The sequence below is a fragment of the Leucoraja erinacea genome, chromosome 13, assembly GCF_028641065.1.
Source record: "Leucoraja erinacea ecotype New England chromosome 13, Leri_hhj_1, whole genome shotgun sequence".
NCBI lineage: Eukaryota > Metazoa > Chordata > Chondrichthyes > Rajiformes > Rajidae > Leucoraja > Leucoraja erinaceus.
The window spans coordinates 30,538,356-30,553,529 of NC_073389.1; the positions used below are offsets into that span (position 1 = coordinate 30,538,356).

Consider the following 15,174-nt stretch of genomic DNA (forward strand, 5'->3'; position numbering starts at 1 on the left):
CAAATGGCAGAGACATTCAGGTGACGTAGGCAGTCATAGAAGGCTCTGCAATCAGAGGGGCAACTGGTGGGTTGAACTTGTCCTCATATTGTGATAGATTGGGAACAACATGGATGTTTCTTGACCAACTTGCAGATTATTCAATAGAAGTTAAGCCAGGAAGCAGGAATCAGAGGGGAGTAGCATTAAGAGTTCACAAAATACTGAGTGTGATTGCAACCAGCAGAGTATCCATCTCTCCTCTCTCTGATGTGAGTTCTGTTACATCCTCTATCTCTGTTCCCTCTGTGATTCCTGCTGCTCTCCTGCTCTTTGGGTGTCCACGGGTTGCCTGCCTGATGATTAGTGTCAAATTGAAGCATGGTATTCGAACACAGTGTCCTGGAATATCACGCACCAGATCCCCAAAATAACTCAGCTACTCGAATTCCACGGAGTTTCAAGACTGAATCTTTGCTGCTGTGTTCCTGACTTTGACTAAACTCTTCCACAACAAACCTAAATTATTAGGATAGTGCCTCCATGTGTATTTACAAAGGCAAATTGTCAAGAACATTCTCTTACAGAACAGAGCTCTTGCGTTGTAATCAGAAAATGCTGAGGATACTCATCGTCTGTTAACATTTCGAGGTCAATAATCCTTCATCAAAACTGTTGAAGGACTGGGCTGAGGTGAATCTGTCCCTGGATCAGAGTTAACATTTTCACCATTTATCAGAAATATGAAACAGTTAAAACTATATCATCAAGATCTGGCTTTGACTTGACCTCCAACCTCATTTGTATAAGTTACTCTCATCCCCTCATGTGAGTTTTGGCCTGTAAATTTAGTGGTTCAACATCCATTTGCTCAACAAAATAACAGAATCACTGGGATAAACAAATATAAAGTACACATTAAATCAAACATTAAGACCATGGGACTACTAACAACTAAGTTAGTCATAAAGCAAAGCCACTTTGATTATAAATGAAATTGTGAAGCAGTTGCCATCAATTTTCATTTGGTTTTCGTTCAAGCAGCTCTGCATTAACAGTGCTTGTTCAGTAAAAATATCAGGCGTCATTGCAAAAGAAAAGCAAACATTGGATGGGATTTAGATCATTATATGGTCAATTGAAGTATACAGTATGCATTCCCAACAAAATGACATTTAAACAGAGTGACATCATGTTACCAAAATAATTAAACTGCACATCTCGCTAAAATAATCAAACCATTAGCCTGCTTCATTTAATATTACTAAAATGATTACAAATGTATTATTAAATTTGCTAATCCCAAAATAATTAAACAGCTAATTTTGTCAAATTTGAAAGATAATACGTCACTTGCACAATTTTACATAAATGAATTATTTCATCTTGTCCATTTTAATACTGATAAACAAATCAAACTACAATCATCCACCATTTGTTATTTTAATATCAAAATCAGTGGCACAACTTTATTAACTAATATGAAACTAAATTTTGACAGTCATTCCATTAGCCATTTAGTCTTAAAACAACCTCAAATCTGTTTACAGTCCATTTGAAAATAAAATTACTATCGCAAATTGTAATTAAATAGCAGTCAACATCCTGGCAACCTTCTATCATCCATTCCCTTTGATCTTCTTGGGGTGGCTTCTGACCGGGCTATATATATTGTTTGGATTTAAATCAAACTAGCTAGAACTGTAAACACCTCTTATACAGGTCACCTCTGCCCCAGAAGAGATCCCAATGGTCCAAAAATCTAAATCTCTGCCCTCTGCACTAAATCTTCAGCCACATATTCAACTGCCTTATCTTCCTGTTCCTACTCTCATTGGCACATGGCACTGAAAGTAATCCAGAGATCCTGGAGGTCCTATTTTCCAGCCTTTTCCGTAACTCGCTGTACATATCTCTCATTCCTTTTCCTATGTCATTTGTTCCAACATGCACAATGATTTACGGCTGCTCCCACTCTCCCTTGAGAATGTCATGTTGCTGCTCCACAATATCCTGGACCCTGGCAGCAGGGAAGCATCCTGGAGTCTCCTCCACTGCTGCCACAATATCTCATGTCTGCACTAAACTAAAGAGTCACAATGGCTTTGCCTGACATTACCCTTCCTGGCTGTGCCTCAGAGCCAGGCTTGGTGCTACTGCTGCTCAACTCAAGCCTTCTTCCATCAAAAGCATCTACATTAGATTCTGCGTCAAGAAAGTGATATCTATTATGAAGGATCCCACCATTCGGCCATACCATCAAGCAAGAGTATTGGCATCTGATGTCCCCATTATCCAGTTCAGGAACAGCTCCTTTCCTGCAAGTATCAAGTTCTTAAACCAACCTGTGCAACCTTAATCCTACCTCAACAACTGAATAGTATGGTCCACGTCTTGCACTATCACGGCCTCGTTTTTTCTCTAATTGTGTTTTGCACTAATGTCATGCTTTGTCTTTGCAGTTCCTTTTTTAAGTATAGTTTTATAAATAATTTGTTTTTGTATGGTTGTCTGGGTCTAAGTCCTTGTGATGCTGTATACAAGATTTTTCATTGCATCTATACCTCACCATATGTGTGTGAGACAATAAACTCAAATTGACCTGACCTGGGATTGCATTGTCATTTTAGATAACCCTTTTCATTATCCACTCTACCACCAATATGTTTCTGCCATCTGCAAACTTATTAACCATGCTCACATCCAGATCTTTAATGTAAATAACAAACAACAATGGACACATCACCAGTCACTGCAACACAACACTTGCTACGCTTCAAGTTTGAAAAATAACCTGCTACCAGTATCTTCTGTCTTGTTTCAAGCAAATTTTGTTTCCAATTGGCTAACTCGCCCCCTGTGATCTAACCTGCCAGGTGGGCATACCATGCAGCACCTCATTAAAAGCCTTTCTAAACTCCCAGTAGATGTCAACCACACTGCATTGTCAATTTTCTTTGTCACCTTTTCAAAAAGTTCAAACTCAAGATACCTTTTCTCATGCATAAAGCCATGCTGACTATCCCTAATTTGTACTTGCCTTTCCAGATGCATGTAGTTATTGTCTCTCAGAATATCCTCCGGTAGCTTACTCCTCACTGATGTTAGGCTCACCAGTCTACAGCTCCCAGTATTGTTGAGGATGGAGCTCAGGATTTAGATTTGGCGACAAGGAACAGCGATGTATTTCCAAATAAAGACAAAGAGTGGCTCCAATGTACCTGCTGTCCTTGCCCTTCTTGGTGATTTATATGTCAAGTACTCGCCAAATAACTGCCTCATTATACATGTGATGCAGTTTTAAGCCACAAAACACCAGTGGAGGAAGAAATAAACATTAAGGCTGAATGATGGAGTCGCCATAAATTGAGTTTCCCTTTCCTTGTTGGCAATGGGCTTTATGACCCTTGTTAGAAAGTTGTCTTGATCAATCTCTCTGTATCAAAGATGACAACACAGTCAACCATGGACTAATGAGTCACACAATCAAGCTTACAGATTCCTTCTCACCATCTGAGAGGGCAAAGGTATCTGGAAGCACCACCACTTCCTGGGTCTCCACCAAGACCCACATCATGCTGACCACCATTGCTGGATCAAGATTCTGGAACTACCTCCATAAGAGCATTATCTGCCACATAGTACAAACAGCTGAGGTTCAAGAGGTTGCTCACCATCACCTTTTCAATAGTCTCAAGGTACAGGAAGCAGTGAAGAAAGCAAATGGCATGTTGGCCTTCATTGCGAGGATTTGAGTTTAGAAGCAAGGAGGTCCTACTGCAGTTGTACAGGCCCTGGTGAGACCACACCTGGAATATTTTGTGCAGTTTTGGTCTCCTAATTTGATGAAGGACATTCTTGCTATTGAGGAAGTTCACCAGGTTAATTCCCGGGATGGAGGGACTGACTATGATGAAAGAATGGGTCGGCTGCGCTTGTATTCACTGGAATTTAGAAGGCTGAGAGGGGATCTTATCGAAACATATAAGATTCTTAAGGGATTAGACAGGCTGGATGCAGGAAAAATGTTCCCCATGTTGGGGGAGTCTAGAACCAGGGGACCCAGTTTAAGAATAAGTGATCGGCCATTTAGGACTGACATGAGGAAAAGCTTTTTCACTCAGAGAGTTATGAATCTGTGGAATTCTCTGCCACAGAAGGCAGTGGAGGCCAATTCACTGGATGGTTTCAAAAGAGAGTTAGATTTAGCTTTAGGGCTAACAGAATCAAGGGATATGGGGAAAAAGCAGGAATGGGGTACTGATTTTGGATGATCAGCTATGATCATATTGAATGGCGGTGCTGGCTCGAAGGGTCGAATGGCCTACTCCTGCACCTATTTTCTATGGTTGTATGTTTCCATTGCAAGAATATCTTCATCATTATCAATAATTTGAAACCTATTCTTATAACCTCCACACTTTTACAGTCCCAACAAAGTAAGTCATCAACCAATGAAAAGTTAAAAGTACACAGGTAATAAGTATACTTACTGTGTTTCATGGGGACCAATTCAGGATTTGTAGGTTGTTTCAGCTTAAAATGAACGTCACCAATGCTAACTGTGTCTCCTACAAATGTAAATATAGATCCAATGAATCTGAACATTCTCAAAACATCTGTCACATCAGTCAACTGCAATGAGTTACAAAGTATCAGAACAAATGGCATCATTCCAAAATTATTTAGTCAAGATCCCCAGGTACTTTAAACTATTCACACATCACTGGTTGAATAATCCACCAAAATAGCAACATAAGAATTGATACATTTGGCCCCAGATATATCAGAAGCAGATTAATTTTTAAAAATGGAAAGAGTGGGGAGTGAAAGGTGGCATGCCATGGCTGGTGTGTGGCTGTGTACCAAGGTTGGACTGGGGGAAGGTGCTGGCGAGGTGGTGGTTTCCTTTGGCTCAATGAAGATAGGGTGGAGCTGAGGTGGGTGGAACCCGAGTGTTGAATTGGGGCTGGGGGAAGAAGATGTAATGGTGCTCCAGGGTTTGGCTTGGAGGAGCAACAAGGGGGAAGTGGGGTGTTAGATCTATGGGGGAAAGGGGGCCGGGGGTTGTGGTGCAAAGGTGGTGTGTTACGGAGGCGATGAAGTGGTGGGGCTGGGTGTGGAAGGTATGGAATTGGTTTGCAATGCATTGAGGGATAGGAAGTTATGGAGTTAGAGTTAGAAGGATGGGGTTATAGGGATGGGGCAAGGGCTTAGAAGGATAGTCATGTTGTTAATGCAAAGATTCCATTAAGCTGGAAAGAGTGCAGAGGTTTTCGAGGATGTTGTTGAGACTCAAGGGTCTGAACTATATGGAGAGGATGAACAGGCTATATTCCTTTGAGCCTCGGAGACCGAGGGGTAATCTTATTGAGGTGTATTAAATCATGAGGGAAATAGAGAGGGAGAATGCATGTAGTCTTTTACCCAGAGTAGGGGATTGAAGAAGCAGAGGTTATAAGTTTAAGATGAGATGGAAAAGCTGTGGAGCAACTGAAAGAGCTGTCAGAGGGAGTAGTTGAGGAACGTGCATTAATAAAATATAAACGACACTTGCACAAGTACATGGATAGTAAAGGTTAAGAGGGATATGTGCCAAATGCAGGCAAATTAGACTTGCTTATATAGGGCAACCTGTTCAGCATTGATGATTTAGGCTGAAGGGCCATGCTGTATGGTTCTAACATCCCTGAAATTCCATTAGCCATTTAGTCTTATAACAACCTCAAATCGGTTTACAGTCCACTTGAAAATAAAATTACTCTTATCGCAAATTGTAATTAAATAGCAGTCAACATCCTGGCAACCTTCTATCATCCATTCCCTTTGATCTTCTTGGGGTGGCTTCTGACTGGGCTATATATATTGTTTGGATATAAATCAAACTAGCTAGAACTGTAAACACCTCTTATACAGGTCACCTGTGCCCCAGAAGAGACCCCAATGGTCCAAAAATCTAAATCTCTGCCCTCTGCACTAAATCTTCAGCCACATAGTCAACTGCCTTATCTTCCTGTTCCTACTCTCATTGGCACATGGCACTGAAAGTAATCCAGAGATCCTGGAAGTCCTATTTTCTAGCCTTTTCCGTAACTCGCTGTACATATCTCTCATTCCTTTTCCTATGTCATTTGTTCCAACATGCACAATGATTTACGGCTGCTCCCCCTCTCCCTTGAGAATGTCATGTTGCTGCTCCACGATATCCTGGACCCTAGCAGCAGGGAAGCATCCTGGAGTCTCCTCCACTGCTGCCACAATATCTCCTGTCTGCACTAAACTAAACAGTCACAGTGGCTTTGCCTGACATTACCCTTCCTGGCTGTGCCTCAGAGCCAGGCTTGGTGCTACTGCTGCTCAACTCAAGCCTTCTTCCATCAAAAGCATCTACATTAGATTCTGCGTCAAGAAAGTGGTATCTATTATGAAGGATCCCACCATTTGGCCATACCATCAAGCAAGAGTATTGACATCTGATGTCCCCATTATCCAGTTCAGGAACAGCTCCTTTCCTGCAAGTATCAATTTCTTAAACCAACCTGCGCAACCTTAATCCTACCTCAACAACTGAATAGTATGGTCCACGTCTTGCACTACCATAGCCTCGTTTTTTCTCTAATTGTGTTTTGCACTAATGTCATGACAAGCAGGGAATAGTGAGATATTGATCATGTGCAGACATTGGCATATATCGCAATTTTGTTTTAACACCTGGAATGCCATGCCAGGGAAGGTAGTGTAAATATGATAACATAGCACCAATTAAACAACTAAATGAACAAGCAGGGAATAGTGAGATATTGATCATGTGCAGGCATTGGCATCAAGGTTGGCATAGGCAATGCGGGCCAATTGAATATGTTGACTGCTATTCCGAGGTAGAATGAAGTGGATCTTTGGTGGAGTAGTTACCAAACCAAGTTGTGTTGCATCTGAAAAGGATGCTTTCTACAGCGGATCTGCAGATTACATTCCAATGATTCCATTGTAGTAGTATTGGGAATTATTTTAAGTAAGGATTACACGAGGATAGGGATTATACGGGTATGCATAAGGATCCAGTCTGAAGAAAGGTCTCGACCCGAAACGTCACCCATTCCTTCTCTCCAGAGATGCTGCCTGTCCCGCTGAGTCACTCCACCTTTTTGTGTCTATCTTCTATGTATATGGATTATTCTGGGGTTGAAATGTACAGGATTATTTGGGTGAGATGATTCTGGATGTGGGATTATATATCCCTGCCATTATTTATGTGGAGCTCGGGGGTCACCAGCAGAAACCAAGCGTCTCACCTGCTGCCGTCGCCACCCGTCTCACCCGTGGCAACGACGGGCACCAGGCTCCACTCAGTGGCCGCAGCACGATGTTCCTGAGTCGCCATAGGGCTGAGCCCCCGGCGCCTCTCTGTAAAAACAGCAACCGGGGTTGCATTGCTGACCGAGAAAGAGAAGGGGGAAGAAGGAAGGGAAACCTGGCGGCCTCTACGCCGCTGGTCCTGTCGCTGGGGACGGGGGGAGAGCCGGCCGGTGCACGTCGGGTTGGTGCGTCGCTCAATGGTTTCCGTCGGAAATGGACGACGAGGCTGTGTCCAAAAATCTTAGAGCAGCTCTGCTCTTTGGCTGTGTCTGCTGGAGACGCTGCCGCGAAGAGACTGGACGCTACAGTGGAGTCACACCCGGCCGAAGGCAAGAAGTCATAGGATCGCACAGAGAATGATCGGAGCGGTGACTGTGGTTTGATGTGGGGTCCATGTCTGTGGGCTTCTGGACTGGTGTTGCCAGGCGCTGTGAGCTCAGGGCAGTGAGGGGGTGGAATGAGGCATCGCAGGTGATTTCGGACCTGAGAGTTTGGGGTCATAAGCAGAGGAGAGAAAGGTGTGGGATATCGTAGCTGACTGCAGGTATACATGGGGTTAAGGTCGCAGGGTGAGGTTAGAACTAGGACAGTGCCATTGAAACTTCTTACCTATGGCGTGCACAGCCTAAAGTTGTAGTTGTAGGATAATTTGTATAAGAAGGACTTGCAGGTGCTGGAAAATCGAAGGTAGACAAAAGTGCTGGAGAAACTCAGCGAGTGCAGCAGCATCTATGGATTAAGGAAATAGGCAACGTTTCGGCAACGTCCCGAAACGTGGCCTATTTCCTTCGCTCCATAGATGCTGCTGCACCCGCTGAGTTTCTCCAGCACTTTTGTCTACCTTGTAGGACAACTTGTTCTATTTGATCTTATTTGATTGTGCACGCCAGGTTGAATGCATTCGTTGAAAAAGGGCGGACCACGTGAGGGTTGCAATCTCCCACCCCAATGTCATGGATAAGCTTGATGTAAAGGTGGGCGTTCATTTTTATTTCAAAATAGACTTTATTCGAGAAATAAATAAATACAATACATGATCCTTACAAAACTACATCCAACATTTTCGGAAGCTATACATACATACAATGCAGTTTCCTCAAATCACAATTTTACTCCACACCCATGCCACTCCTGCGGCCCACTGGCGTGGAATCCCTTCCCTTATTTTGAGGGGCATTTCCACCACACCTTGCCCCCATGTCCAGCAGCGGAAGGACCCGAGACTGTCGCCCTCCCCCACAGAGCCTTGGTGTTGGCTGCACCAAGCTTCAGTGTGTTCCTCAGTGGACTGAAGTCCCACTCCGCCTTCCAAGACTGCAGGTAGCAACAGTTTTAGTGAAAAGTCTTATTTTTATGTCTTCTATGCTGTCAGAATCTGATTCTCCCCATATTAAATCAAAATGTTCCCATTGCTTGTATTTAATATTAATTGTTTTATATGATCATCAGGATTTAGTCTGAAATAAAGAATGGTTCTACAGTTATATTTGTCTTCCCTTAATCTGAAATATTGTCACTGACCAATGGCATGCACTGCTTATGTTATACATTGTGATCAACATCAGATGCTGGAAGTGGAACTTTCCCATGTTCCATCATTGCCTGATCATTAGCCTCCATAATATGATTGCGAACTTGATTTCCCATAAGTACAAGGCACTCACCACTGAGGACATGATCGTCATATGGGTCATGAAAAAAAACCTAATCATCATAAGAAAAGTGGGAAATGGTGGCCGAAAATCATAATATCCCACCTGCAATTATCTCGACCTACTTGACAAAGACTGGATCACCGCTGACCATCAGCCGAACCTTTCAAGTGGAAAGAAGCAGATGCAAACTTAATTTGCCTCAATGTTGTAATGGTTTTGCTGGGCTGGTTTCAGCAGGTCTGAACCTTCTTGAATTCTCACCTTGCTTTCTGAGAGAAAGTGATGGAATTTGTTCAGGAATTTGGTACTGACCGTTTCAGCATCATGGTTAACATCTTTCAAAAACTGTCATGCAATGAACTCCATATTGCAAGAGGTGGTGATTCATAATCCCTGTGTTAGCAAGGTAGCCAGCAGGATCAGTTCACTGGCAGCCACAAAAAGTTGACAATTTAGTTGAGTTTGATTAGGCTGACTGGACCTGTATTCACTAGCCTTTAGGAGACTAGCTCACTGAAAAATACAAAATTCTGACAAGGTTCGACAGGCTGGATGCACGGTCCATGTTTCTCCTAGTTGGATCTAGGACTGAAATGAGAAATATCTTCACTATATATGGTGATCTTGTGCACCACAGTGTTTGTTTTTGATAATCCATAAGTGAATTACTTCCGAAACTAAAAGACTGAAATAAATGCAAGTAATAGTCAGTATGTCAGGCAGCATCTGTGGAGAGAGAGATACCTGTACTCATTTCAGGTCAATGGACTTTCATTAGAATTGAGAGAGGTTGGAGCGAAAACACTTTCTACCCATTCTATGTGCCAATGATGACCCTCCATAATTTCTAACACCTCTGACCTGTTGCCACAATCAAACTCACTTTTCTCTCCCCTATCAGCTTTTTGAAAGGACCATTCCCTATTGAATCAATTGCATTAAATTGATGCCAATTTAAATTAATCCCATCTGCTGCACATAGCATGTAACCTCCTTTTCCCTGCCTCTTCATGTGTCTGTCTAGTTGCTTCTTAATTGTTGCTACAATATCTGCTTCTAGTATCTGCCTTGACATTCCAAGCATCCACCAGCCTTTATGTGTAAATTCTTTAAACATTTCTCCTCTCAACTTAAACCTATGCCCTCTAGTATTTAACATTTTCACCCTGGGGAAAAGACTCTTGTGGTCTATACTATCTATGCCTCTCCTAAGCGTATTTATTTATATCAGATAATAATTTTGCTTAAACTGAACAGATTTTTGTTATTCAGTAATCACTTTACCAGCACCATCTAGGATATCTCAGACCCTGAGGAAAACATGAAAGGATTCAAAAATTAAATTGGGCTGATTATGCGGATAACCTGTAAACAAGGTCATATGGCCAATGAGGGAATGGAAGAATGATCAAATAGAAGAATGTGGAGTTGCAAAGTGCATAGCAGGAAAATGTGCCTGGCAATTAAGACTGAGCATGTCCTCCAATTTCAAAGGGAAAAAATAAAAGGGGGGGGGAGCTGTCACAGATGGACAGCTGATACAGACAGAGACATTAATAGTAGAAGTTAATATTGAATTCTGAAAGTTGTAGCATGCCCAGATGGAAGATAATTTGCTATTCCTCACGTTTATATTGAGCCTCCTGACAATGGAGACAGTCACAGACTGATAGGTCAATGTTATGGTGGGATGGTGTATTAAAATGCTAGACGACAGGAAACTCAGAGATGCCCCTTTAGACTGTATGTAGGTGCTCCACAAATAGACAATAGGTGCAGGAGTAGGCCGTTCGGCCCTTCGAGCCAGCACCGCCATTCACTGTGATCATGGCTGATCATCCACAATCAGTACCCTGTTCCTGTCTTCTCCCCATATCCCTTGACTCCGCTACCTTTGTGCTCTATCTAACTCTCTCTTGAAAGCATCCAGATAATTGGCCCCCACTGCCTTCTGAGGCAGACAATTCAACAGATTCACAACTCTCTGGGTGAAAAAGTTTTTCCTCATCTACGTTCTAAATGGCCTGCCCCTTTTTCTGTGGCCCCTGGTTCTGGACTCCCCCAACATCGGGAACATGTTTCCTGCCTCTAGTGTGTCCAAACCCTTAATAATCATATGTTTCAATAAGATCCCCCTCATCCGTCTAAATTCCAGAGTATACAAGTCCAGCCACTCCATTCTATCAACATATGACAGTCCCGCCATCCCGGGAATTAACATCGTGAACCTACGCTGCACTTCTTCAATAGCAAGAATGTCCTTCCTCAAATGTGGAGACCAAAACTGCACACAATACTCTAGGTGTGGTCTCTCTAGGGCCCTGTACAACTGCAGAAGATTCTCTTTGCTCTGATACTCAACTCCTCTTGTTATGAAGGCCAACAAGCCATTAGCTTTCTTCACTGCCTGCTGTACTTGCATGCTTACTTTCAGTAACTGATGAACAAAGACACCCAGATCTCATTGTACTTCCCCTTTTCCTAATTTGACACCATTCAGATAATAATCTGCCTTCCTGTTCTTGCCACCAAAGTGGATAACCTCACATTTATCCATATTAAACTGCATCTGCCATCTCACCCAACCTGTCCAAGTCACCCTGCATCCTCATAGCATCCTCCTCACTGTTCACACTGCCACCCAGTTTAGTGTCATCTGCAAATTTGCGAATGTTACTTTTAATCCCTTTAACTAAATCATTAATGTATTTTGTAAAGAGCTGCGGTCCCAGCACCAAGCCTTGCAGTATCCCATTAGTCACTGCCTGCCATTCTGAAAGGGACCCGTTAATCCCTATGCTGTTTCCTATCTGCCAACCAATTTTCTATCCATGTCAGTATCCTACCCCCAATAGTTGTGTTGTGAATCTGTGGACCACAAGAGGAGCATAGAGTCCCACTTGTCCAGCAATAATACACGGGAGGTATGGCGGGGCATACAAGACATTACCAACTACAGAGGCTGTGCCACAAAGTCAGAAGACCTGAGTGCGCCGCTGGCAGAAAAGCTAAATTGCTTCTTCTCCCGCTTTGAAACATCACAACAGCAGCACTCACCTGCTACAGCCCTGTTCCCACCCTCACCTGGCTCCTGTACTACCCCACTCACTGTCGGGGAACACGATGTCAGACGGGTGCTCCTGGCAGTGAACCCCAAGAAGGCTACCGGCCCAGATGGAGTCCCTGGTAAGGTGCTCAAAGCGTGCGCCCACCAGCTCACTGCCATCTTCACCAGAATTTTCAATCTCTCCCTGGCCCAGGCAGTTATTCCGTCCTGCCTAAAATCAGCCACAATCGTCCCTGTGCCGAAGAAGTCTCCCATCACCAGCCTTAATGACTACCGTCCTGTTGCCCTCAGATTTAATCACGAAGTGCTTCGAGAGATTGGTCCTCCAGCACATCAAGGACTATCTACCACCAGACTTCGACCCCCACCAATTCGCTTATCGCAAAAAACAGATCCACAGAAGACGCCATCACCGTAGCTCTCCACTCTGTGCTGAGCCATCTTGAGCAGGTGCAGAGCTACGTCCGGATGCTCTTTGTGGATTTTAGTTCAGCCTTTAATACAATCATCCCGGACATCCTCATTGGTAAACTGGTCACTCTCGGCCTCCCCACTGTCACATGTGCCTGGATTAAGGATTTCCTCACAAACCCCGGCCCCAGACTGTGAGACTCGGCCCCCACCTCTCTCCTCCACTTGCAGGTTGAGTACCGGTTCCCCACAGGGCTGTGTGCTAGGAGCCCCCTCTTATTACTGTCTCTACACCTACGACTGTAGTCCGGCCCACAACAACAACCACATCGTCAAATTTGCTGACGACACTACTGTGGTCGGACTTATTTCAAAGGGAGACGAGGCAGCCTACAGAGAGGAAGTCCTGAAGTTGACAACCTGGTGCTCAGAAAACAATCTGGCTCTGAACACCAGGAAAAACAAAAGAGCTCATTGTCGACTTCAGGAGGCACAGCACCGACTTAGTCCCCCCTACACATTAACTGCGAGTGTGTGGAGAGGGTCAACACCTTCCGGTTTTCTCGGCATCCATATCGCTGCTGATATCTCCTGGACGGACAACACGACGGCGGTCATCAAGAAGGCTCAGCAGCGGCTGCACTTCCTGAGGGTCCTCAGGAAGCACAACCTGGACTCTAACCTGCTGCTGACCTTCTACCGCTCGTCCATCGAGAGCCTGCTGACATACTGCATTACAGCATGGTATGGCAGCTGCACCATGGCAGACAGGGAGAGGCTTCAGAGGGTAACCAGGACAGCGCAGAGGATCATTGGTTGCCCTCTACCCTCCCTGATGGACATCTACACCTCCCGCTGCCTTAGCAGGGCAAAGAAGATCACCAAAGACAGCTCCCATCCTGCGTTTGGACTGTTCGACCTGCTGCCCTCTGGAAGGCGCTATAGGTGCATCAAATCCAGGACAAACAGACTCAGGAATAGCTGCTTCCCGAGAATTATATCTACCATAAATTCAAATCCACACATGCACTGACTACACCGCCCAACACGGACTTCCATCTGTATATATGTATATATGTATGTAACGCCGTAGAATTTTTGCACCTATTCCCCCCCCCCCATCTCCCTTCTGTTTTGTTTTTCTGTTTCTTGTTTTTTGTGTAAAATTGTATGTATGCACTGAGTACGAGCAGCTTTCAGTTTCACTGTACATGTATAGTGACAATAAATGGCATATCATATCATACCACGTGCACTAATTTTGCCCACTAATCTCCTATGTGGGACCTAATCAAAGGTTTTCTGAAAGTTCAGGTACACTACATCCACTGGCTCTCCCTTGTCTATTTTCCTAGATATATCCTCAAAAAATTTCCAGAAGATTAGTCAAGCATAATTTCCCCTTCATTAATCCATGCTGACTCAGACTGATCCTGTTACTGCCCTCCAAATGTGCCGCTATTACTTATGTGCCGGAATTAATAATTGACTCCAGCATCTTTGCCACGACCGATGTCAGGCTAACTGGTCTATAATTCCCTGCTTTCTCTCTCCCTCCTTTCTTAAAAAGTGGGATAACATTAGCTACCCTCCAATCCACAGGAACTGATCCTGAATCTATAGAGCATTGGAAAATGATCACCAATGCGTCCACAATTTCTAGAGTCACTTCCTTACGTACCCTGGGATGCTGACCATCAGGCCCTGGAGATTTATCAGCCGTCCAAATCAGTGACCAAAGTGGTCACCAATCTGTATTTGGTTTTCCCAATGTAGGTGGGACTACATTGGAAATATCAAATGTAATACACCAGACTAGAGGTGCAAGTGAATTGCTGCTGCACCCTGGAAAGACTATTTGGGTCCTTGGACAGTAAAAAGAGAAGAGGTAAAAGGACAAGTGTTGCATCATCTGCGGATGCAAGTGCCATAAGAAGAGGAGTGGTTGGTGGGAATGGATGTCCTTGTGCAAACCCCTTTCTGCCATCCCCCTCGCCCCACCATCTCTTTATACTGCCTTATTCCCCGATACCTTTTCAGTCTAGATGAAGGATCTTGACCCATATAATCAAGAATCCATCAATCTCTGCCTTTAAAATATCCATTGACTTGACTTCCACAGCCTTCTGTGGTAATGAATGCCACAGAAATTGTGTTCTTCTAACACCTCCCCTTTAGTTTTGCTACAAATGTTAGCATTTGCATTCTCTTTTGCATCCAAGATAAACTTAATCTTCCATTAATCAACCTCTCTTAAGTCCACTCACTTCCTCCAGATCAAATCTGAAGCTTTTGGAATTCAAATCGTCCAAACGTTCTTTGCTTCAGTCATAGGCGTTTCTTTTTTGAGAACATTAATCACTGATTTGATGCTGCCTGCAGAGACCTCGGATGTTTTATCACCTCTGCTACATATTTCCCTTCTGCATTAACTTTCTTGTGATCCTTCTCTGACCCTCACCGCTCTTTCTCAATTTCTGCACTGCACTTCAGGAGGTAGGATAATGAACAGAATTCACAGCAAGCTAATTGACTTTCACAATTATCTTGGCTACTCTCCCCTCACCTCATCTCGCATCCTGCATTAAGTCAATTTCCTTCTCCCAGTTTCTTCAGCTCCATTACAGCAGTTCTGATGATGCCCCTCCTACATTGGTGCTGCCAATGTGTCTGTGGTTTCTTCTTCACTATAGTTCACAGAGCTCT

The 15,174-nt window shown here is 43.8% G+C and overlaps 1 protein-coding gene across 1 annotated transcript in view; it reads right to left on the minus strand.

Annotated features, from left to right (window-relative positions):
- The window catches only part of vwa8 (von Willebrand factor A domain containing 8), a 206,176-nt gene extending 198,603 nt beyond the window's left edge, over positions 1-7,573 (minus strand). Inside the window, exons 1-2 of the mRNA XM_055644777.1 lie at positions 7,272-7,573; positions 4,473-4,550 (exon numbers count right to left, since the gene is read on the minus strand). Of these exons, the coding sequence (XP_055500752.1) occupies positions 4,473-4,550; positions 7,272-7,410 (217 nt within the window). The 5' untranslated portion in view covers positions 7,411-7,573. The remainder of the gene's footprint in view (positions 1-4,472; positions 4,551-7,271) is intronic.
- Positions 7,574-15,174: the final 7,601 nt, after the last annotated feature.